The sequence below is a fragment of the Dermacentor andersoni genome, chromosome 1 (assembly GCF_023375885.2).
Source record: "Dermacentor andersoni chromosome 1, qqDerAnde1_hic_scaffold, whole genome shotgun sequence".
NCBI classification, from domain to species: domain Eukaryota; kingdom Metazoa; phylum Arthropoda; class Arachnida; order Ixodida; family Ixodidae; genus Dermacentor; species Dermacentor andersoni.
The window spans coordinates 382,694,070-382,719,850 of record NC_092814.1 but is presented as its reverse complement, the minus strand read 5'-3'; the positions used below and the strand labels follow the sequence as shown (position 1 = coordinate 382,719,850).

General features: G+C 48.3%; 1 protein-coding gene and 1 long non-coding RNA gene across 4 annotated transcripts in view; one reads left to right on the top strand and one right to left on the bottom strand.

Moving 5' to 3' along the window:
• The window catches only part of rempA (intraflagellar transport protein rempA), a 60,638-nt gene that overhangs the window by 23,936 nt on the left and 10,921 nt on the right, over positions 1-25,781 (bottom strand). Inside the window, exon 2 of the mRNA XM_050168362.2 lies at positions 16,512-16,831. Within this exon, the coding sequence (XP_050024319.1) occupies positions 16,512-16,831 (320 nt within the window). The remainder of the gene's footprint in view (positions 1-16,511; positions 16,832-25,781) is intronic.
• LOC126518584 (uncharacterized) lies at positions 21,849-24,775 on the top strand. 3 transcript variants are annotated; one of them, XR_008609929.2, is made up of 4 exons: positions 21,849-22,258; positions 22,390-22,639; positions 23,408-24,326; positions 24,395-24,775. It is a non-coding gene; the product is annotated as an uncharacterized lncRNA (long non-coding RNA). The 3 variants fall into 3 exon arrangements; XR_011892104.1 differs by lacking the exon at positions 22,390-22,639 and having other exon boundaries at positions 21,852-22,258; XR_011892103.1 differs by lacking the exons at positions 21,849-22,258; positions 22,390-22,639 and having other exon boundaries at positions 23,002-24,326.

Sequence of the window (25,781 nt, the reverse complement as noted above, 5' to 3'; positions counted from 1 at the left end):
TGTTGGCGACGACTATTCAAAAAGAAACATTGAATAAGCGCAGGCTACTCTGGAAGTCTGCCTTGAAGGAAAAAGAAGGTTCGCGCGTGCGCCTGAACCGCGACAGGCTTACTGTAGATAACAATGTCTACGTATGGGATTATTCAAAGAACAGCCGTGTCAAGATACGGCAACTTCCGAAAACCAAATTGACACACTCGAAGACTACACCGACAGATAGTAACCATTGAACCGATACCGTCTTCCAGGAAACAGTCCTTCGACTTATAAACCTTAATGCTCGAAGCCTCACGAATAAAGTCGGCGATATAGAACATGTGCTAGCCAGTTATGACCCCCATGTAGTTATTGTTAGCGAAACATGGCTGCGACCAGAAATACAAGATAGCGAGTTGTTACCTCCAGGTTTTAAGATAATACGTAATGATAGAGAAACTAGAGGAGTTGCAATAATAATACAGGAAAATATTGAATGTGTAAGGATGAACGGTATCCCAAATCACGAGAGCGCTTGGTGCCAAATCAAACTGGGAACTACTTCAGTCATAATAGGAGCAATCTACAGATCCCCTAACGCATCCATTGAAAATTTAGAGGCCATCCAACACTACTTAGAAAAACAGAAGGCGCGAAACCAAAGGATCATAATTGCCGGGGATTTTAACTTGCCAGGGGTTGACTGGAACTCGATTACTATGCAGTCACGGGAACGAGCTGACTGCGAAGTGTTGCTCGATATTGCTTTCGCTAACGATTTAACAAAGGTAGTACAGGAAAGCACTCGAAAAACGGGAACAGTACAGTCCATATTGGACTTAGTATTTCTTGATGGACGGTTTGAAAGTTATCAGGTAGCAGTTGAAGCTGGCATATCAGACCATCATCTTGTATTCGTACAAATCAAAACCAAGGTTCCGGCAACAAATCCTAAAGAATGCACTACGCACGTTCCCAATTTTGATAAAGCTGACGACACGAGCATCATTGATTATTTGTCGTTTCATCTAGGCAGTCTGAGCTCTGACAATGACGTCAATGTGTTGTGGGCAAGATTCAAAACCATTATCTTGCACTGCATAAACTCATTCGTACCAATAAGGAAAAAGAGAAGAAATAAAAGAAACCCCTGGATAACACGAGAGATCGTTCGTCTGAAGCGAAAAATAGGAAGACAAAGGAAAGTGAAAAATCGTGGAAAGATATCTAACCTATCAGCACAGCTTCGAATAAAGCTTAGGCAAGCAAAAAAGAAATACTACGAGGAAACCCTTCCTAACTTCATGGTATCTTCTCCGCAAAAGTTTTGGCGTCACTTGTCGCAAACCACTCAAAGCCAATACAGCATTGTTGTTAACAACGAAATCATAACTGACTGTTCAACAATTGCCTCTTACCATAACCAGTTCTTCCAGTCTGTCTTTTCAGATGTTTCTAATTCTACTGCTCCACCTACAGTAACATCATTTTCAGACGTGTCAGATATGCCAGAAGTACAAATTAGCTATGAAGGATTACTATCGCTGCTGCTAAATATCAGAGAACATAAATCTGTAGGTCCGGATGGAATTCCAAATGCCTTTTTGCGAAGATACGCTGAATGGGTTGCTAGATACCTAGAAGTTATCTTTAATGCATCCTTGCAACAAAAACAGGTCCCAGACGACTGGCTTGTTGCGAAAGTTATCCCGATACACAAAACCGATGACAAGCAGAAAATTGAAAATTATCGACCAATTTCTTTAACCTGCGTCTGCTGCAAACTCCTCGAACATATAATATCGAAAGCAATATATAAGTACCTATAAGATAAGAAAGCACTACATTCGAACCAACATGGCTTCCGGCAAAAACTGTCAACTATCACACAGCTGGTTGAAACCATCCACGACTTTTCAAAAGCAATAGATAACGGAAAACAGATTGATGCAATATGCCTTGATTTCTCAAAAGCTTTTGATAGGGTCCCTCATAATGAATTAATTATCAAATTGAAACAGCTTGGAATAAATAACAATATAGTGGAATGGGTCAGGTCATATTTATCAGGTAGGACGCAGTATGTGGACGTAAACGGCTACCAGTCCGATCGTTTATTTGTCACTTCAGGCGTTCCTCAAGGGTCTGTCCTTGGACCGATATTATTTCTCGCTTATATTAATGATATTTGTTCAGATATTAATGAAAACGTAACTGTGCGACTGTTCGCCGACGACTGTTTAATTTATCGAGAGATATGTAACCACAAGGATCAAAAAATGCTCAGCGAGGCACTGGCGTCTGTTGAAGAATGGTGTGAAACATGGAAAATGCAAGTAAATAAAGAAAAAACTGTTGTTTTACGTGTTACAAACAAGGTTAAGCACGTCCTAAATTTTGATTATCAGCTAAGTTCCACTGTACTAACTACCGTTAACAAATGTAAATACTTAGGAGTAACAATATCTGAAGACCTCAACTGGACTCAACATATCACTAATATTTGCTCTACCGCTGAAAAGAAGTTATGGTTCTTTCGTCGCAAATTAAAACTCGCTCCAGCCCGCGTAAAGCTAACAGCGTATTTAACAATAGTAAGGCCTACACTGGAATATGCAAGCATCATATGGGACCCCTACCAAAAAGGATTAATTCATAAAATTGAGCGAGTGCAAAGAAGGGCGGCTAGATTTATTCTTTCAAGGTACTCCCGTACTGATTCTGTGACAGAGATGTTGCAAGAACTAAAGTTACCCCTCCTCTTGGAACGCCGTCGCATAGCCAGACTTAAATTCTTGTTTTTGCTATCTCAAAAATTATTTAACTTTGATGCAGCGCAGTACCTAATTCCGCGACAAGTCCGGAGCCTACGAGGTGACCACCACAGCAACTTTCTAGTATGTCAATCTCGTGTGAATACATACACATACTCTTTCTTCCCTAGAACCATAAGAGACTGGAATAATTTACCGAACGCCATATGTGATTCTCAAACTGTAGAACATTTTGAAACCGAAGTTACAAAATGTTTTCTAAACGGATCCTCATGATCTAACATTTCTCGTGTAAGTTGTAGAATCTAGTATTGTTATATGTATAATGTTGCGATGTATGTGATGTAATATGTATCATGTAAGTTGCAGTATATAGTACGTGATGCATTTTTTGGCTACACATTGCTGCTTTGTTTCACATAACGGTTGTTAAGTCAGATTTTGCGTTATATTTATGTATAATGGCACGCTGTGATTAAGTATTAGCTATACAGTGCTGCTTTATGTAAGCCGTGATGCGTTTTGTGCCATACTTGTACCCCACCCCTGTAACGGCCCAATCGGCCAACAGTACCTGCAAATAAATAAAAATAAAAATTTAGGTGCGATCTTCAAGATTGTTCAAAAATGGGGTCGCATTAAAATGTCACTGCCTCAACATTGGCCATATAGACAACTACCTACAAGGCTCTACTAAAAACTTATATCACAAATATTTGTAAATTAGACTTCTGAAACTTCGAAAGCTTACGTTATTACCGCAAAAGTATGTCCGCTTGGCCTAATAACGCACCAGAAAAAAAAGACGTTCCCTACGCTATTGGACGTTTTATAAAAAATACGTGTATATATATATATATATATATATATATATATATATATATATATATATATATATATATATATATATTGTAAGCATTTCTGCGAACTTCATCTTATTCTGTACGAAGTCATCATCAATCATCGGCTCGTGTTCGTTTCTGCGTCGGCGCCACTTTTCCTTCTTAGAATAAAGCGTCGTCTCGACCGTGGTATTTCAAGTGGTGGAGGCGCTTTAAGATCCCTTCGACCTCACTCCCCTTCAAGATCGCTCCTGGAGCTACGTCCGGGACACCGCTTACGCCAACAGGCCGCCATGTCGCAAGACCAGCCCGCAGCGTCCACCAGCTCGGTTCAAGTGCCAGCCACCCCCACTCCCAGCCCTGCCAACAACCTGTATCGCGATCCTGAAATCTTCTCTGGCTTGCCTGTTGAGGACGTTGAAGACTGGCTCGACAACTACGATCGAGTACAACAACTGGAACGAGACATCGAGGGTAAACAACGTACCATTTTACGTCTCTCAAGTAGCCAAGACATGGTTCCTGAATCACGAGAGACAATTCCGTGATTGGTCGTCTTTCAAGGAGCAGCTACGGCGGATTTTTGGCACACCCACGGTTCGTTCGGAAGTTGCGGAAAAGAGGCTGTCTGAGCGCGTCCAGCATTATGGCGAGTCGTATACCTCGTACATTGAGGACGTCCTCGTGCTTTGCCGCCGTGTCGACAGTGCCACGCCAGAAACTGACCGCGTGCGACACCTTCTTAAGGGTATAGGATCTACTGCCTTCAACGCACTCGCCGCTCAAAACCCTTCGACGGTGTCGGACGTCGTCTCCGTCTGTCAGCGCCTAGACGCCCTGCAATCAATCCGCTTGCAACCGGACTTTTCTGGCAAACAGTATTGAGCTCCGGTCTATCATTCGAGCTATAATTCGCGAGGAATTGCAAGCGCATGGCTCGCCCCCTAGCAGCAGCGCTCACGTCCAACCTGCTTCTGCTGACCTGCGCGGCATTATTAAGGAGGAATTGGCCTCCCTGCAGAACGCCCACCATGCCAACGCTGCTCCTTGCCCACAACCGGCTTCTTACGCCCAAGTTGCTGGAATGCCAGCCGCACCTTCTCCAATCACACCGCCTGCGCCTGTTCACGATCACCTGACCCCTTTAGTCGCCCGAGCTCCGAACCCGCCTTACTACTCTGCCTGGCGTTTGTCGAGGCCTATCTGCTATTACTGCTGCTTTAGAGGACATATCTCCCTGTTTTGCCGACGCCGCCAGCAAGACGAACGTGGTGATTACGCTGCCTTTGAACGCGATGAGCCACCTCCTCGCGTCTACCGCACTTATAAAGATAATCCTCCCGCTCGCCGATCTCCATCTCCGGCCGACTTCTCCAACACCACCCACAACACACGTGGCTCGAGACGCCGCTCCCCATAGCCGCTCCGAAGTTCTGTTTCGCCATGTAGGCCTGTCTCCCAACTCCATGTCGAGCGACCGGAAAAACCAATTCAGTTTTTGGAGGGAAAACTGCATCGCCGCGAAGTGCTCCAAGTCCTCCTGAACGTCCGTCGAACATGTTATTGTTGTCTGTCGAGGGTGTGCGTTTGTTAGCTCTGATTGACACGGGAGGTATCTATATATCTGTTATGCGTGCGGACCTGTGCTCTCGTCTGCGGAAAGTGAAGACGCCTTATATTGGATCATCCTTGATTGGGGCTAATGGAACAATCATTCGGCCATCAGCCCAATGTACAGCACGCGTCTTCATGATGGTATCCGTCATTACATTAAGTTCGCGATTTTATTCCCATGCGCTCATGAACAAAGTTTAGGTTGGGACTTCATCTCGTCAGCGTCCGCTTTAATCTCTTGCCGTCAACGTGTAGTCCATATGACCGAGACAGTTCATTGTAGCGCGAGTGCCGATGAGCCGCGACTGCGTTTTCTCGCTGCTGCCGATTCTGTACTGCCTCCCGGCCACGAGCAAGTCATGACTTTCTCTTCTCCGGGCATCACCTATCGCGACGTGTTCATCACTCCTTACGGCCGCTGTCTTTGCCGCGGGATTGTCTTCGCTTCCCGCATGGTGCGGTTGAAAGAAAGCTCTGCATTAATCATCGCTTTAAAAACGACCACTGAGACAATCCTCCTACCTCAAGGCAACCTCCTACCTCAAGCGCTTCCTCAACAGGGCAAATCTGCTTCATCTGCCCTTGCTTCCGTGATAAGTCCTGACCTTACTGCTGCTCAGAGTGGAGCGTTGTTAAAATTGCTCACGAAGCATCAGGCCTCATTTGATATGAATACTTCGTCAGTCGGACAGACCTCCGTTGCCTCCCATTGTATCGACACCGATGGCCAGACTATTGTACGCCGTCATTCCTACCGAGTCTCATCGAGGAGAACGTCGCCGATAAGCTGAAAAGAAACATCATACGTCCCTCCGCCAGTTCTTGGTCATCACCCGTCGTTTTAGTGCCGAAGAAGGATGGATCGGTACGATTTGGTGTTGACTACCATGCGCTAAACAAGATCACCCGTAAGGATGTATATCCAATGCCCCGTATCGATGACGCCCTTGATTCTTTGCAAGACACGCAATATTTTTCTAGCCTTGACCTTCGCTCCGGATATTGGCAAATTCCAATGCACGAAGCGGACAAAGAAAAGACTGTCTTTTCTACTCCGGACGGTCTTTACGAGTTTAACGTAATGCCTTTCGGCCTATGCAATGCTCCCGCCACATTTGAAAGAATGATCGACACTGTTCTTCGCGGCCTCAAGTGGAAAACCTGTTTACGTTGCCTCGACGACATCGTCGTGTTTTCCTTGACTTGCACTGACCATCTGCAACGCTTAGTGAAGTGCTCACATTCCATTCTAATGCCGGACTACAATTAAACACGAGGAAGTGCCGTTTCGCTAGCACAACGCTAAGTCCTAGGTAATCTCGTTAGCAAAGACGGCATCCAGCCCGATCCGGACAAAATTTCCGTAGTGCTCAACTTTCCACGCCCACTTCGTGCAAAAGAACTGCGCAGCTTCCTTGGACTCTCCTCATACTTTCGACGCTTTATCTGGAACTTCGCCAGCATTGCCTCACCCCTCCACAAGCTCCTTGCTAGTTTCAGTTCCTTCGATTGGAACGATGTGTGACGCCGCGTTCCAAGAACTCAAGCGCGCACTAACATCCCCACCTGTTATTTGTCATTTTGATGACAAGGCGCCCGCATTACTGCACACTGACGCTGGTGGTCAAGGAATTGGCGCCGTACTGCCGCAGCGCGACCACGAATTTTGCGAAGATATAGTTGCATATGCAAGCCGCGTTACTTCTGCAGAAAAGAACTACTCGATAACCGAACAAGAGTGTTTGCCTGTTGTCTGGTCCATTCAGAAATTTCGTCCATGCCTCCACGGTCGACATTTCACGGTTCTGACCGACCACCATGCGCTATGTTGGTTGTGGACAATCAAATCTAGGCGCGTGGCCACAGAGTTGGCAGACGACAGAGACAATGCGTGTACTTTCACGTTTCCTAGGTGACACGGGCCTGGACTCACGCCTGTGATACCAGTTGTGTAATGTGTCATTCACCTCGTTCCTCCCATTATCATCCCCCATTGTGACCCTTTTTCTTCCTATCTTCCCCTTCCCTTACGTAGAGTAGCGGGCCAGACGCTCCATTATCCGGCCGACCTCTCTACATTTCCAATCATTAAAATACTTCTTCGTGGACAATCAAAAACTTGTCTGGACGCCTAGGCCGCTGAATACTCCGATTGCAAGCATATGATTTCGACGTCATATAAAAGTCCGGAAGGAAGCACCAAGATACCGGTGCTCTTTCACGATGCCCATTACCACTATCATCGAGCACATCACATCACCTTGTCAAATTGGCCGCACGTCTATTCGTCTATTACACCGATTTCCTCCTTGACTCCATCAAACCGCCTTTCAGTGCTTTCCACTCACCAGCGCGCCGATTTTTATTGCCATGGTATCATCAATCGCCTTAGCGGTATCATCAATCGCCTTAGCGGTGTTTCATCTCCACCCAATGCCATGCTACGGAAACAGTTGACTCAAACTGTTCAAGTTCGAAGACGACGTGCTCTACCGTTACATTTTCCCCCGGAAGGCCATCAATGGGTTCCCATTCTACCGCGCTCTCTTCGCGCTGCAGTTCTGTAGGCCTCACACGATGACCCTACGTCGGGCCACTTCGGTTACCACAAAACCCACGAGCGCATACGCAGCCGATTCTTTTGGCCAGGTCTTTCCACGAGCATAGCTAGATATCGTCACATGGAGCGACGTGTGAAGAACACAGTAGCAATACTGTGCAATGCGAAACTAACTTTTACTGGGCGAACCTTTGCCCACAAATACAGGCTACACTTAAAGAACGGCGACAACGGCGAACACAGTCGGCGATCGTCAAAATCTGATCAGCGGGTCAAGCGCGTCGGCTTTTATACATCAGTTGTCGAATGTTCCAGACTAATCGCTGGGACCCGCGTGTCTTCCACAAAGTTCTACACCATTCGCGTCACGCAATGAAATCAGATAACACAAGGCTCGGCGACAACAGACAGTGGATAGAAGCATCGACAACCTTCCAGAAACTTCCGATACATGCAGGCGCGTCCCGCGCTGTGTGATAGCATTTGTTAGGCGGCGAAACGTGGTAGCCCGATAAAGATAGGCAAGTGCACTCGTCAATATGTCGCCTCGTGCACGCTTTGCCGACACCGTAAGCGACCTACTACTGCTCCGGTCGGGACGCTACAACCACTTCCTTGTCCAGCAGAACCCTTCTCTGTTGTCGGCATTCACCTTTCGGGCCACTCTCACCTACTCCAAATGGCAGCAGATGTATCGTAACTGCTGTTGACCACTTGACCCGGTACGCTGAAACAGCCTCAGTACGTTCAGGAGCTGCCTCAGAAGAAGCGGGCTTCTTCTTGCAGGCTATCTGCTTAGGTCACGGGTCGCCTCACGTTCTTTTGAGCGACTGAGGCAAGGTATTTCTTTCAAGCACTCTTAATCAAGTTCTGCAAGCGTCCAACACCGTGTGCAAGGCAACGTCTAGCTAAAGTCTACATCAAAATACAAGCTCAAGAAAGCACTATAACGTGCGGATTTGAGCGGTTATAAGATATAAAGAAATAGACCTCACTTACCTCCTCGTGTGTTACGCTTAAAAAGTGGCATTGGTCAAAAATGTGACGAGACAGTTTGTTTCCGCAAACGTTTCATGGAGCATTTCAGTTTTTTTTAACTCATTCTGTTGTTTATAATCATGTACTCATTTTTCGAAGAAGGCAGCGACTAGTGCGGACGTGGAAAGATCGGCTCCCGCTTTCGTAAATATTTTCGGTCTGCTTTTTGTGTCACCTACCGCTGAAATGCACGCCATTCGACACGGTTTCTTCTGAGGACTTCCTTCGGTGAGTGGCCCTCGCGCGGAAATCGTGGTACTTTTTGTGTCGACCACGCCGCGGCGATGCTTGACGCGGGAAGGTTTAGGCCTAACCCGACGAAGAGGGGCATTATGCCCAAAGTAGAAATGGTGGTAGGAGAGGAAATCTCCTCCGAAGAAGCCAACAGCCCAGGCTGGACGACAGCGTTGGGCAAGAACAAGAAAGCTCGGCAAGAAACACCAGTTTCAACGACCGAGAAAACCCACGTGGGCTCGAAGGGTGGCTGCCACACGGCTGCCCCGCAAGGCGTGCTGCAACGCCTCGCAGCCTCGTCGAGGCTCCCCAGACTACCTAGGGAGCACACACGTATTATTGTCCGCCCAAGGGGCGGGCTGGACGTCAAGAAGGTAAGCCAAATCAAGCTGGCTCAAGCCTTGACCATGGCGGCTGCACTAGCCCCCACAGAAACTGAGGGCGACGTAATCTGCCCTAATTTCACTCAAAACATTCTCGTAGTCTCCACCCCGGAGAAAAAGAACGCCACCGCTTATGCAGGGACCCAACAAATCCGCATAAGCGAAGGACTATACAAAGTAGCCGCATACATCGCGGCCCCAGACAACACCTGCAAAGGGGTCATACGAGGTGTCAACGCCGACAACAGCGAGGCTCAACTCCAGCGCATGATCGTCAACCATCGTAACCCGAAGGCTCTGGAAGTCAAACGAATTAAGAACACCACCACAGTGGTCGCCCTCTTAGACGGCATGAAAGTGCCTAACTATGTCATGTGCGGCATCAGCCTTCTGCGCTTCACGCTCTACAAACGCCAAACTGAGGTGTGCTACGCGTGTGGCGGCTTGGGACATCGTGCGGACGTTTGCCCCAACCCCACCAATGAGAATTTCCGGGGCTGCGGACTAACCTCACCGCCCGATGACCACCAGTGTTCGCCGAAGTGCGCCCTTTGCGGAGGCCCGCATCTTACGGCGGACAAAACGTGTAAGCAGCGCTTTCAAGTACCATAGGTCGTACGCAGACGCCGACGGCGCCGTAAGCGCGCCAAGAACAAGCACCAGGAGCAACAGCTGGCCAAGGAGAACCGACCACGTGGCTCCAGCGGGGCGAGAGCCCCTAGGAGGGAGCGCTCCGTCAAGCCCTCTGGTCGACAACGCAGCCTTTCCAGAGGGTGCTCTCGTTCCCGAGGGCGCTCTATCTCCCGAGTTCGGATCCAGGAAACGCCAACCTGGGTCCGATCGTGTCAAGCCGAAGCAGACGACGCCGGCTTCAAAGGTAACGCAGGTAGCATTGCCGGAGCATAAAGTTGATTCCAGAGTCGCTCAACTCATGCAAGAGAACGCTCGACTCAAAGCAGAAATGCAGCAGATGAGGGCCGACTTTGAGTCGATCCGTAAGTTGTACCCCTCGCAAGTCGAGAAGCAACAGGTGCCCCCCTCAGGGGAGCCACAGGCGCGCTCGGGTAAACGTAGGGCCGCGCCCCCAGAAGGGGACGCTGACTCTATGGAGACCGAGTCCAATAACAAAGACTTAGAAAGCATGCAGCGGGCAATTCAGCAGCTCGCTGAAAGCGTGACTGTCCTCCTCAAAAGGATGGCGTCCCTGGAAAGTGCACAGGCCGCGTTAGCTACAGCTAGACAGCCTTCGAAGGAGCCCCGTCGGGCACCCGCAAGCGCCGTCCCCGTCAACAAGACGGTGGAATGGCCAATCCAAGGCAATCACCATGGCGCTCAATCCCAATAAGTTGGTTGTGTGGCAGTGGAACTGTGCCAGTTTCCAACGGCGCAAAGCTCCGCTGCAGCAATTCATTTCGGCACAGGCGGTCAAACCGCACGTAATTCTGTTACAAGAAACTCTCGATGATGCGTCCACCTTCGCGGGATACCGGGTTGTATCGATACGGGAGGAAGGAAAGCGGGGTTTAGCAACCTTGGACGCACGGAAGTGCTCCTTTCAAGTACACAAATTACCGATTGGCAAAACTAGGGCGGAAATCATTATGGCCGAAATTATCCCTAACAATTGGCTTAAGAGCAGTGGCTTCCGTTTGAACATATACAGCTCGCCGTCGGATCAACGGCAGGCATTCGCCACAATCATGACAAAGGCGGTGGCCCTGAGCAAGGGGGCCCCCATAGTGATAGCGGGTGACTTCAATGCACCCCACAATGCATGGGGATACTCCCGCCAATCGACCAAGGGCAATCTTCTTGTCCACGCAGTTGCTGACTGCTCACTGGAATTGATTACGGATCTTGCATACCCGACGCGAACCGGCACGTCGGTAGTCCGAGACACCACTCCGGACCTGGCGTTCGTCAAGAACGCCCCCGAAGCAGGATGGCAAAATTTGCAAAAGAACCTGGGTAGCGGCCACTTCATTGTTGAGATTACCCTAACCATTAGCACAGCCCCTACCAGGGAATTTAAAATGACGGACTGGGATGCCTTCCGGAAAATGCCGAAGGCGGACCAGACCGACTACGATAATCTCGATAGTCTGTTCACAAGACTACAGAAGGACGTACAAGCTGCGACCAAGGTGGTTAAAACCGACCTAAACGTAGATTGGATGGACGCGCGCCTCGCGCACCTCATAGAAGCTAAAAACTCCATGCTGCGCCGCTGGAGAACGCACAGCCTCCACCGCTGACTTCGCAAGAAAATTACGGAGCTCAATTGTACAATAGAAACTCATTCCATCGAACTGTCCAAACAACAATGGAATGAAGTGTGCTCCTCGGTTGATGGGTAGATGAGAACGGGGGGCAAATAGAACCTGCTCAAACACTTACTCGACGATTCGCAAAGCAGAAACAATCAGAGACTAGCCATCGATCGCATAGTTAATAATCAGAAGGCGGCGGGTGTATTTGAGCACGTCCTCCTTCAACAGTTGGCCGAAAAGTATCTCCCTCTGGACCCCTCCAATGACGGGGATTATCCTCGTTACCGGGGGGGGGGGGGGAGCGGTGGGAGAGCACGCCCCCTTCACGGAATCCGAAATCTGGGAGGTGCTCCAAACGCTCAACGGTCGCTCTGCACCGGTCCCGGATGACATCTCCAATAAGCTCCTCCGCAACTTGGACGAACAATCAGTTGGGCTTCTCACCGGGGAGGTCAATAAAATTTGGGAAACGGGCCTCGTCCCCCACTCCTGAAAGACAGTCTCAGTGGTGCTCATCCCGAAACGAGGCAAACCTCTTGCGCTGGATAACATGCGACCCATCTCGCTTACGTCCTGCGTGGGTAAGCTGGCCGAACATACCATTCACAACCGTATATCTAGGCACATAGAAACTAATGAGTTATTCCCTCACAACATGGTCGGCTTTCGGCCGGCACTCTCCACACAGGACTTCATGTTACTTATAAAGAGGGAAATCATTTATAACGACACTAGAGACACTCGGGGCATCCTTGCTCTAGACTTGTCCAAGGCTTTTGATAAGATCGCGCACCGGTTCGTGCTAGACGCCATCTCGGACCTGGGCCTGGGGCCACGATTCCATGCGTACGTTAGCTCCTTCCTGAGGGATCGAAATGCCACTGTCAAAATAGGGCACATCAAATCCAAGGAATTTAGATTGGGAGCGAGAGGCACCCCGCAAGGGGCGGTCATCTCTCCCCTACTGTTTAACACCGCCATGAAGGGCCTCTCGGACAGACTGGCCACAGTAAGAGGAACGGGTCACGCCCTCTACGTGGATGATATTACAGTGTGGTGCATGGGAGGGTCTGACGCTGCAGTTGAGAGTGCGCTCCAAGAGGCGCTCGACATCACAGAACACTTCCTGCTTGACACTGGCTTGAGTCTGTCACCAACCAAGACCGAACTTCTATTGTATAGGCCCACCCGACGGGGGGTTAGATGCTCCACACCCTTAGATCAAGTTCCCATAGCCCTCTATACGAGGGATGGACAACAAATCCACAGAGTGGATACCATCAGGGTCCTCGGACTCTTGCTGGAATCTCGCGGGGGCAACTCACAGAATATAGCCCACATTACCTCCAAGACGGATAATATGCTTCGGCTTATCCTCAGGATCTCGAACCGCAGAGGGGGTTTAAGCGAGAGCAATCTCCTCAGACTCTACCACGCGTTTATGATGAGCCACGTTAACTATGTAGCCTCCACGTTGCGCGGGTCTAAACGGGATGAGGCCAAAATAGATGCCCTCATGCGCAAAAGCATCAAGCGCGTGCTGGGTTTACCACTCTCAACCAGCACCGCGCGTCTCATGCAACTAGGCATGTACAACACCCTATGAGAGGTGATCGAGGCCCAACGAGTGGCCCAAATAATACGACTCTCATCATTGCGAGCGGGGAGACGCATCTTCGAATCCGTTGGATGCGGTCACCAGGAAATCACGGAGCGCAAAGTGACCCTATCACCCGTGGTCCGATATTCATTCAAGGTAGATCCCATGCCACGTAACGTCCACCCTCAATACAATGTAGGGCGCCGGGTAGCCAGGGCTCGTTCCCCGTTAAAAGGGGCTGCGGCCACTCCGAATCTGGCATGTTTTGTTGACGCCGCCCAGTACGAGCGCTCTGATCACTATGCCGTAGTTTCGGTTGACTCCAATGGCGCTCTCATTAACTCAGCATCCGTGCGGAAGGTTTCTGCAACAGTAGCCGAGCAGGTTGCTATAGCTATAGCATTGAAGGACCCTCTACGTCCCGATATCCTTACAGACTCCAGGCCTGCAGCCCGAGCTTTCGCCTCCGGCTCGATCTCAAAGGAGGCGGCGGCCATCCTCGGCAGCGAGGGGGCTGCTGGTTTTCATAGCATCAAATGGTTCCCGACCCATATGGGAATCAATGTGCACTCTGAGGTTGTTAACGCCAATGAGTTGGCCCATGACTGTGCGCGAGGTCTTACACACCGCGGCGGTTCAGGTGGACTCACGGGCGGCGACTTAGGACGGTACAGGGATTCACTTCTCACCTTCCATGAAATCTTGGCACATTATCAACTCGCTCGACGGGCCTTTCCGCTACCACACCCTAAACTTAATAGACCACAATCGTCGGCCTTTCGCATGCTACAAACGGAGTCATTCCCCTCCAGGGGCCGATTCAGTCACTTCGCGCCTAATGTAGAACTCCACTGTCCAGACTGTGGGGAGGCGTACTGCTCCTTATCTCATATGCTCTGGCAATGTCCTGCGTTACGCAGCTCATCGCTAACCACTCTAACCGACTGGGAGGCAGCCCTTAAGAGCGGCGACCTCGAAGGGAAGATACTGTTTGCTAGCCAACGCTGGGGAAGGCGGAAGGAGGAGGTAAGGAGATAAGACAGTAAAGAGGCAGAGATAGAGAAAGGAAGCACAGACAAATCACAGCCGGTCACGTAACCGCACAGTGGAACTTGTAGCACTACAAACATCAGTGCAGGCTACAGCCGCTTGTGCAGGTTTGTCGACCTTAAAAACTGCAGCAGTTCCCTGGTCGCCCTCCACTGCGATGGCTTGTGAAGTCGGCATTCTAAAATGGTTTCCTCTGTTAACGGTCTTTCATCGAAGCGCGCTATCGCGATTGCGAGCGATCGTCCCTGCAGATTGTCGCGAGGACCGACAGACAGAACAAACATAGGGTATGTCTACATGCATCATAGGTTCAAATCGCGCAGCTCATAGCACTCAGCATTATTTCACAGCGGCTTGTCCAGACTGGCTTCACTCAAAAAAGTATAATACTACTCTTGCTACTCGTCATATCTTACTTCTCGGCAACTTTCCAGGCTCCTAGAAGAGCTTCCTCAGAAAGAGGCCAGCAGTCTAGAGAAGACACAGTCGCTAGAAGTTTGTGTCCCGCTCAGTCGCATGCTGCGGCCACACGCAGAGCACACGATGAGTGGTCTAATGATTAGAACAGACGCAGCCATCAAGATTACGCACATGTCCAATTTTTGTCATGCATTGCCGCGTGTACACCAAGTCTCAGTCGACGTAGCAGTGTCTCTTGGCATCGTCGAATAATAAGGGTGACCTAACATTTAAAACTGTGTCTAGTCGGTGCAGGTGGTCGTGGCCGATGATTAGAATCTGCCCAGTGTTTTTCCAAGGCAGTTCTCGCCAAATGCCGAGGAAGGTCGGTAACGTATCAGCTTGTGCAAAAACGTTTCGTTTGGGGATAACGTTCGTGTCCGCCAGTTTCGCTTCAGCGTCTCTTTGTTCGTTGCGTGCTAGTCTACAATGACTTGGAAAAATTACGCTTAGGATTACCAGGAAGGCCATTCTTACCGTGAGCGGAGGTTTGTTTGGAAGGTCAGGACGAATGTACACAGGGTGGCGACGGCACTTGGAAGTTTAGCCCCGTGACGTCATTAATTTTGACAGCGTCTATCAAGGCCTATAGTCGGATACAACTCCAGTCTGCAGTGAAGCAACGCCCGCGCCCATTTAACCGCCAGCCACTGTTCCTCCGCGAGGCTGCAAATAGTTCGTACGTCAATCTTTCCCTGTTACCTAAATAAGGCGATAACCACAAAAATAAAATTATAAGGGGGCAATTTTGTACGTTTTCGCTCGTCTATTATAGTGGAACGGTGAAAGCCTAATTCTTTATTGAACTGACATAAAACGCTTGCTTCGCTGTAACTATTTATTGTCAAGTTTCACTTCAGTTGGCAGAGAAGTTTCAAGTTTATTCACCAACGATGTCAGTTTTACAAATAATTGTATACAAAATTGAGTAAAACGGAGTAGTGTATTTGTATTTGAGTAAACGGAGTAACTGAATGCGTAAAACGGAGTCAGCAGTGAAAGTAAATGTACCGGGAACTTTTGAAGAGTGAGATGTTCAGACTGCATACACTTTGTCCTTGTCTATTCCACACCTCATCGCTTCCGCAGATGAAAAGACTCTTCAAGAACAGCAGATGCTCCGGAGGTATCAAGTGCGACACCAATTTGAAATAGTCGCATAACGACGATTTTGTTTGCTTCTCTGATTGGCTGGCGGAGTAACAACCCCGCGCTGTCCGTGTGCCTTAGTTGCCAACTGCTGTATTTTTAAGTTGTATCCAACTATAGTTAATCTTTTATTGATATGCAGAGACGCTACACTAGATGACAAACGAAGCAAAAATTGAACCTCGCAAATTGTTTAGAAATATGCAGGTCCAACGTATATGTTAGAATTTATGCGAAAACAACGCCTTATTTAGTGAAGCGGTTAATTTAGTGCTATACAACTAAGGCATGAAGATACGAAAATACCTCAACATATGTAACTTCATAGAGACGTTGCGGTGCTCCTGCGAAGGCGCGAAATGAAACAAAGGAAACATGGTCCTTGCTTTTCTCCGCTGGTAACATACGTTTCTTTCCGCCAAATGAATCGAAACTGAGCCTGGAAAGAGTACTCGACCGGTTCCAACTTGCTGCTTGTTCCCTTTAGGAACACGTTCCAGCTGCCGCGAATGAAAAACACGCTCCCCGCCCCACAGCACTCGTGTAGCATGGCGGCACGTACCGGTTCGGCGTGCCCGCGCGTCTTGTTCTCCGGTGGTCCCTGAAGGCCAGATCGGCGAGCGAGTCCCTGAGCTCGTGGTAGAAGGCCGTGGCGAAGGAGGCGGCGCCGCCGGCCGCCTTCCAGCCGATGCAGGTGCCGACGGCGTCGATGGACACCAGCCGCGTGCCGGCGCCGTTCCACAGCAGCCGGGCCACGGCGCGCTTGTGCTGCGTCTGCGGCTCGTGCAGCGCCGCCCGGCGCTCGTCCCACACGCACACCTCGCCGCTGTCCCACCCCAGCGCCAGCAGCGGCGCCCAAGGGTGCCACGACAGGGCGCTCACCTGCGATGCCACCTTGGCGTCTGTATACAGCAGGAGGCCGGAGCGTAAACTACATATACTGTTGGGTTTCCGCCGCGACGGTTCCCGTGGATCTCTCTCAAGCGCCAAGATTTTTTTCCAGCAACAAAAGTTCCTGCACGTAGGTCTCAGTACGCGTCCCCGCTAGAGATCACGCGCGCACTCAGTGCAAAATTTTCACCAACTCCATCTCTAGGTGCAATGTGCTGATGTTTGTTATAAGACGGCTACGAGTTTTTTATATCTGTGGTGAGATTAATTTCCTTCCCGCTGTTGCGGGAGGCCCTTGAATTGGACATGCAATCGTGTGAAAGCTGCAACCACACGCACGCGACATTCAAGCGACAGGCAGACCAGGTCGCGCAGTCGCGTGGACAGGAGAGAAAAAATTGGGATTGTTGTCCGAATAAGTACAATCGTGCGCCAGTACAGAAATTGCAAACGTACCACGAGGCCAATGTTTCAACTACGGTGCATTATATCTAGCTTTAATACACCGTCCGGAAATCCGTTCTATGTCACCATGATTATGATTTACTGGCATCCCCTTTGAAACAAGGCGGTGACAAATAGTCACCTAGCCTGCTTGAGTTGATCAGGTATAGCTATACATGCTTTTCATTCTAGCATTTTTGTACACATCCCCTTAATATTTTTTCCCTTCCTCAAAATTACTCTACCTGCCTTGTACCGTTGCCTAGGCCTGTAACGGATCCGGTGGTATCATCACCAATACTCTTAACGTCTCCTGATTATGTAGACTGTTGGCTGGTTGAAGCTTCCATCCACTTTATATCGAAGCGCTTTTGGAATGTCTGCGTTACCTATACGGGTCTCACTGGGTGAATACCTTCGCATTCCGCCGGGATGTGCTCGACTTTTTCTGCAGCATGCACATGCTTTACGTCTTGCGGGTATTTGCTGCGGTATGTTCTGCTGTCCTTAGGCAACCAGCTCGAGCCTCAAATAGCAAGTTCTTTGTGTTAGCCTACAGATTTCCGTCTCCGTCCTGCACAGACAGACGGACCGAGAGAGACGGACGGACGGATCTTCACTCTATCGGGGGTTGATGGCACGCCTCACGCTTTGCAAAAAGTCTTGAAAACTCTGCGCTCGCTACTTTCTCGAGGAGAACTCTCACATCACGCTGGTGAGGCGCATGCCGTATGCCACCTGGAAGTAGCGGGCGCGCAGCGTTAACTTCCCTTAGAAAGGAAATCATGAATAATAACATCCCTATGGTAGAAGGAAATCACATTCTGTTTGTCGAGGGCTGTACATGTGCCAGAAGGGCATACTCCGATTCATTTCAGCCAGAAAAAAAAATGCAGCTACATTTTGCCATCGACCACGTACCAAACGATGACACGACAGATGACAGTTCCAGCAAGCGCGTGTCACACTCTATTTGTCTATTTGTCTTTTATCATACGCTGACGAATATACCATCTGCTTCAAGTGAAATCGATACACAATTAAAGGGGCCACTAAAGAGGAACATGAAGTTAGTACTATATGCTTCTGGAACAGCAAAACAGCCGCTGTTTCAGTTTAAGAAGTCCTGGTAAATCAAAAAAGACGCAAAAATCAAACACGGCAAGCAACACAGCCGTGAACTTCAGGCGCTAGCTCGCTGTGACGTCACAAATGTTGACAGTGCCTACTCTGGTCAGTTTAATCGTTTATCGGCGAAGAAGCACTGTATTGCATTCCAAATGAACCAAAGACCCTGCCAGCTCAGGAAGTTTCCACAACCTCTCCAGCGCAAAAACGACACAATGCGACAAAATACTTAAAGGGACATAAAGGCAAATATCAAGGCAAGTTAAAGTGATAGCTAGAGAATCTCTAAGTCGTAAATAATATCGTGAACACTGCCTTAATAATCGAGAAATTGAGGTAAATGCAGGACATGATTACAGACTCCCCCGGGACATTCAAACATTTGCCCGATGACGAAAGCACTCCTCAGTAGAATTCTTTCATTGGTATTCAACCACACATTGCAAAAACATCCTTGTACTGTATTACAGGATGAAATAAAATGATACTTGCCCAGTTCTATTTCATTTTTAGAAAAAGGAACTAATTGAAATTACCTTTGGCAACGACGCAGGCGGTCGAAATTTCGTTTTCTCTCGACTGTGTGCCGCCCGCGCTTCCGCGTTTCAATACTTTCCTCATCGCGTAGTGCTGCGCTGATTTTGCTGGCTCGAGAAACTCGCACAAACTGCAAGTAGCAGAGAATTCAACTTCCATGTGGTGTCGCGGGATGCCCGAACGGTCTACGCCACTTGACCAAAACGCAGCTGCAGCGGCGAACCAACCCAAGACGTTCATTTGAGGGATCGTCCGCCATTTGTGCGCAGGCGCGAGTAAGAGCGGGCGCGAGACAGAAAACCTGGGGGCTTTTGCTCCTTCAATATATGACTCTGCATAGGCACTACGGAGGAGGTTTGTTAGCGCGTGTTGTAGGCGTTTGCCCCTAGGCATGCCGGCATTGCGGAGTGGGCCCGGTAGAGTTTGTTAATGCTCGGACGCTGGCTACCGGCGCAGTGAAATAGATGAAACAGCGGGCACTGACGCCCATTTGGCGACCGCTGTGTCGGACAGACTGTCTCGCACCTGCGGCGCTCGTGCTAAGTCAGTCGTGCCGGAACACTCCTTTCTCGCAACTTACAGCGATGTACCTTGGTAATAACATCACAGATGTTTCCGGGAGAGCAGTAGGGACCGTAATAGAGGCCGGGCAGTGTATTTACAATTGCTAGTAGGTACAGCGGGGCGTGGCGCTTGCGGAGACGCCGAACGTGTGCGCGAGTAAGAGCGGGTGTGAGAGAGAAAATCTGGGGACTTTTGCTCCTTGAATATGTGAGTGATATGAAAATATATAGTAATATGAAAAAGTACTGAACAGTTAGTCAGACTTTAGCTTTGTACGTTTCGAAGCAGCTCCCTTGGGGAATTTAAAATTGCAAGAACAGCAGCGGGAACGGCAGTTCATCGGCGTATGCAGCAGAATTGCATCGGCGGTACAGCACTAATACGCGCTTTTATTAACCCGTGCGTTTGGTGACTTCGTTGACTAGTGTACGCGTTTCCATCAATAAATTCGCAATTACTCTTCTTGAGGCGACTTCGACTGTACTTATTTGGCGATGTCACATGTATTCATCGGCAGAAAAATCACAACGGCATATGCAGACATTGCACCGTGCGGATTTGTTTGATATAAGTCTGCATTAACGACGGGTGCTTATTATTGAGGTACAGAAGCAGCATTACGGCAAGGGCAGAATTAAAAAAAACGATCGAAAGATCGCATTACTCAACAAAATTTATCGTCTAGTTAGCATGAGCTCCACTTCATGTAAATGGGGTTCTAGGCGTTTGTCTGTGGGACGCACTTGGCACGTATGTGGACCATGTTGTCCCGAACACCGGTAACATCGTGTTCATACCCGCTCCCACAGAAGTCAGCGTCTTCCCTACAGCTGTCACCGCAGAAGAAGCAGTCTGGCACCCGAACAAAGGAGAAATCGCCGCCGCGAACTTCAGCCATCCTTGCTGCAAAGGGTTGTCGTATGCTACTGCTCCCACGCGTACTGTTGAAAGCGCCCGCTAGGTGGCTGTCAGTGGCGCCTCTATAAGCGGTGCACGAGGCGAGGACTTATGGAGTCGCCATCTGTCGGAAGCGCCGCCCTTGCGTAGTATGAGGGATCACACGGTGCGCTCCTCATAGGTTTGGCTTACGGCGCTTAATAAAAACACCATGCGGCAGCCCTCCTGTAAATTTCTGTAAGTACTCTCAAAACGAGGGAACTTTATTACTGTCGAAATAATAATCTTGGGCAAATTGAAACCATAGAATCGTTTACAGACAACATCTCTTTAACGAATACGTACAGTGAAAGCCACTGCGCGCGGTCGCCGCGATTGAGTTTCCCGAACCGGCTTGCGTGAAAGGTCGGCAATTGCTAAGCGCAAGCTATCTAAAATATGTTCTTATAGTGGGCGGCCATGTTTAACCAAATGGCGCATAACAGAACGAAGCCTCAATGCATGCTGCGATCGCACGGGTTCGTGGTGACCAACTGCGCGTCTACGTGCATGTCCGCGCACAATGTTTCACTTTCACTAAGATCATTTTCGTACCGTGGCGTGAGCTTTAGGCCGCAGGATATGAGCATTTGCCAGCCCACAAGCAACCATTGTTGCGTTGACGTTATCAGAGCTGCTCAAAAACAATTTCGTTTTAACAAGGGACTTCGACGCCCACGGCGACGGTGATTGCCGTCGCGACGATTCAATATTTTTTTCTTCTAAATTCTTGGACGTTTCAATATTATTTCTAAAGTTGCGTCGCACTGTATGCACTCAGCTGGCGATCTCGCGCTGCTCCTTCGTAATCCGGTGCGTTAATTCATAACACAAACATGACCATATGCCATACCTTTGTTTAATGTGCTTCTTACCTCTCCCTTTCCATTTAAGTAAACTTGCCAGTGTCTAGCATCAACAAGTTCATAGGCCAAACCGTCGAGACATTAGCCGGGCAGCGAGCGCGGGCGAACGTCTTGGTGCGCGTTTTCTGGTACTCACCGAACAACGCAATCCCGGTGCCGTAGCAGAAATATTCCTCGCGTCTGTGTTTGCTACATACCCGAGTTGAAGCCGATGGCTGTTTGCCGGTCCTAAGTTTTACGAGCCCAGATTCACACACCTTGTCCTGAGCCTACGTGTGAATAAGGCTGCACCGGGCTCCGTTGCGTACGTCCGGCACTGCGGCACCGAGCAGTAGCCTACCATGCTGCACGCCTCCAAAGGCAGCCGCTACCTATTATAGTGATTTCAAATGTTGTCAAGCAGACACCCAAGGCGAGAAAGCCTCAACACAACCAGAACCAACCAGAACCGCAGCGCAGGTGGGACTTCCAAATCTCGTTTTCAGCTCGGTTCGGCGCTTCCGAAGCAGCCGACACCGTAGAGTTAGTAGAACAACTCTAGAGGAAAAGCTGGGCCGGAAAAGTGGGAACCTCTAGGGCGCCGCCCTGTTGCTACTGGTCAATGTGGCCAGCGCAATTACTATTGAAAGAGCTGAAAACAAGTACAGGTCACCGTATGCTTTGTCATCTAAAAACGCATACCTGAGGTTTTATGAAGGTGGTGGGTTAATATTAAGTTTACAGAAAGCGATCACTAAGTCCGTGACTTATGTAAATCACGAACTACGCATTCATTTAATAAAGGATGACGCGAATTTCGGTTTCGAATCTGTTTTTTGGATGCGTAGTAGTTTCGTACAGTTTAGGTTTGACATGCGATCGCGCGTCGACATCGGACGCTATGGCACACTCGTGCCTTCTGTGCCACCGAAGCCCCGAAGTGCCCAGGCATATACCTTCACATGTAAGTAAACGAACGTATCTCCTTGTTGAGAATATCACGCGAGTAGGCAGCTCTTGTGGGGCATCACAATCGTTTGAGAAGCGTCACAGTACAGCATTTTTCTACATGCGGAGCGGCGTTTTTATTTGCAGGTTTCCCTTCAGTAGGAAATTGCTGGACAGGCGGACCAGCGCACCGGAATTGTACTGGCGAAGCCACAAGCAACTCAAAGAATCTGTTTAATTGTTGCACTTTGAACAATCATGCTTCTACAAAGGCCACAGCAGAAAAACAGCCTGATGCCGAGTATTTCTGTGCCACGAAGTAATCAAGAGGCGAGTGCCTAATGCGGACGAAATCGAGTGCATCGAGACTTAGAACGACAGAAAGCTGAGCTAGTTGGTAAGGATTCATTATGCAAAACAGAGGTGAGGCGTGCAGACAGGACACAAGAGTAGAGAAGTGGGCGGCGCTCGTGTTGCATGTTTGCTTGTAAATACTCTATTCTTGTGTCCTGTCTGCACGCCTCACCTCCGTTTTGCATAACGAGTATATCAACCCACATATTAATAGCGTAGGCGTTTTATTAACTGTGCAATATTTTCAACACTTCCTTGCATGCCATTTCATGTGGAATATCTTTTTTGGTCACAAATTTGTGCAGCGAATCTATTTGCATGATCGACTTCGGGCCTGTAGGTCCGTTCACTTGCACTTGATGCTGAGTCTTTTACATGTATCCATAAACTGCAGATATGCACATCAGATCCCTGCGAGCATTTTCAAAATTCAGTTATTTTAGACAACAGGCACATATGCAATACTGACATAATCTCATATACCACTAAGCAGCTGGGACACATTTTTGTTGACCATACTCGCAGGTAAAATAAGTAGATTATGTGGACAGCTCCAGCTCATTTTCCTTAAATCAGTGTGTACAAGGGGTATGCAAAAATAATTTTTTTCTCGCGCACCGATTCTTTTGCTGTATAAGCAAGAGAACCCACCAAGTTAGTGTAACATATCTTGTACATCACACTAATAAGTGCTTTAATTTACCAAGTGAGATGAGTTACTTTTATGGATCATTCAGTCATATCACACTGCAAGCTGCATTCATCAATCTTCAATTGGATTTCGCATGAAACATGTTTCCCTTTTATGCAGATATGCAATGGCAAGCCCTTCCGTGTGTTCCAAAGGTAAAATTTAAGCTCGAAATTAAAGAAGACATTTCTAGTCAGAAACAAGCAAAAATGGTGAATGCAGAGTATCAGAAGCCCAAGGTACAGAAATTATGAGAAGTGTCGAATGATTTTAAGGAAAGAATGGTATTTGAAGATGCAAGATTCTTTAGTGGAAATCAAGCAAGTCAGTATAGGTAGAATACTCTGAGAAATTATGCGAGTAATGGGATAGCTCACAATGGGTCAGGAAATGCATTGTTTTTCTGAAAAACTAAAGCTGATGACTGTAATATCATGAGTCACTTTAGCATCATGAGACTGCTGTTTGATAAATTCAGAAACAAACCAAAAAGCAAGCCATGCAAAAATAAAAAAAAAAACTATTTATTGATGCTCTCTCCACACTGGGATAAATAATAAATGGATCACGTCTAATGTGAACATATCAGACACCTTGTGAAACACTAAAGGAAAAATTCAGTTTCGAGCTATGGCACTTGCCGCATAGATGTGGGGGGCCTTGCACCAATAGTAATAGTTACCACTGCATCTAGAAATTTAAAGCATTCATGCAGACAAGGATGATTCTTTATATTTTTGGCTACCACTTCAAATGCCTCCACTAAGTGTTACAATGCTGCACGCAGCCATACTAAGGATCTCACAGCAACACTTGCTGGTAAACAGCAAAAGCAGTCAAAGTGCTGGTGTATTCTGGACACTGTCTTTGAAAACTTTTAGGCAAGAACAGTACAAGAAACAGACATAAGAACTGCATTTATTTCTATAATTCCCCATTTGAATGGCCTTTTCTTTTTCCTTCGACAATGCCTTCGCCTAGCCACAGCAGCTCCCTCATACAGACTCCGCAAGCCAAGAGGCCGTGGAGGCAAATGCAGGTAAGAGGCAAGAAGCAATAGCACTGGTATCGACATTCATCTAATTTCTTTCTTTTTCTTTCGTTTAGACAGCCAGCACACCTCGAACAGCCACCTTGACTGCGGGTGTGTCACCCTAGTCGCCAAGGAAACATTTGAGGGAAAGCGACAGGCAATGTGAACAGCCACTTCTCCATGTAAACGATACTCTTTCTCTCGGATGACTCCTACGTTCGCCACGCCAGCACACTTGTGCACAAAGATGCCGCGGAGGCACGTGCAGGTCAGAGGCAAGAAGCAGTGGCACTGGTGTCGACATTCGCCCAATTTCTTTTTCTTACACTGAGGCAGCCAGCACACCTCGAACAGCCACCTTAACTGCGGGTGTGTTAGTAGATTCCTGTTGTACATATGCTCATAATAAACTTCAGTAAACTTTAACTTGATAATAAACTTGAAGGCAAATGGGACATTGATGCATTGTTTTTTTGAACATTTATTGTACACATACAATATATGTTATACTTTGCAGTGCTACAGAGCGTATTTTGAAGCTTCCCCCTATATTTTGCACCTTTAATTACGTATGTGTTGTGTGGCCCTCAATTCAGTTCATGTTGTAGCAGATGTTTTGTCTCTGTATCGCACATTGGCTTAAGCTCGTGATATCCACATACTTATCTCACATATACAAAATAAAGTTCTATGTAGTCCTCAGTGTTACAACAAAAAATGAAAGTAAACAATCCGATCGTGGAATTGTGTTTATTACAGTCATTCCTATGACAGTTACTGACAAGTTGACAACTTGAACTGGTCAATCCGTCCATAGCCTCCTCTATTTTTCAAAAATAAAGGAGGCTATGATCCATCATGGCAAGGAATTGTATGTATACATAAAAAAAGGGGGGGGGGCATGTGTGTGTGTTTGTAGTGGGGGGTATAACAGGATTAGGGCGGTACGAAAAAAATGTACCAACACCGTCCTCTAGACCCATTCCGTTAAGGCACCGTAACAAAGCGCATTAATATGATGAAGTTCATACAACCAACTCTGATATTACTACACACGCCAGGCGACGCGAGCTACATTTGCCATGACGCATTCGCGACTGCACCGGATGCCCTCCATATTATTCTCATTAATCGTGCTAACTGCACCGAGGCAAAAGAAAGATCATGGGCGCAGGTGCCTTTAAAGTATCTCGACCTTGCGAGGCACTGCTGCGCGTGCCAGGGGAGCTGTCCGTGCGAACACTCCCTGGCACACACCTGCCTCGGCGGCCCCAACCTACGTACCGTTCTGCTTCGAGCTTTGATCCCCCCACTGTCCCTTGGGTGCCCTGGAGTTCCTGTGCCGCCTGCTTTATTATAATCTCAGGTGCTCTCCTGAGACTTCCGTTTGTCGGCTACATGTGCCCTACAGCTGGATCAGTACTTATAATAATAAAGAAACCCGATCTATCGTCGCTACGA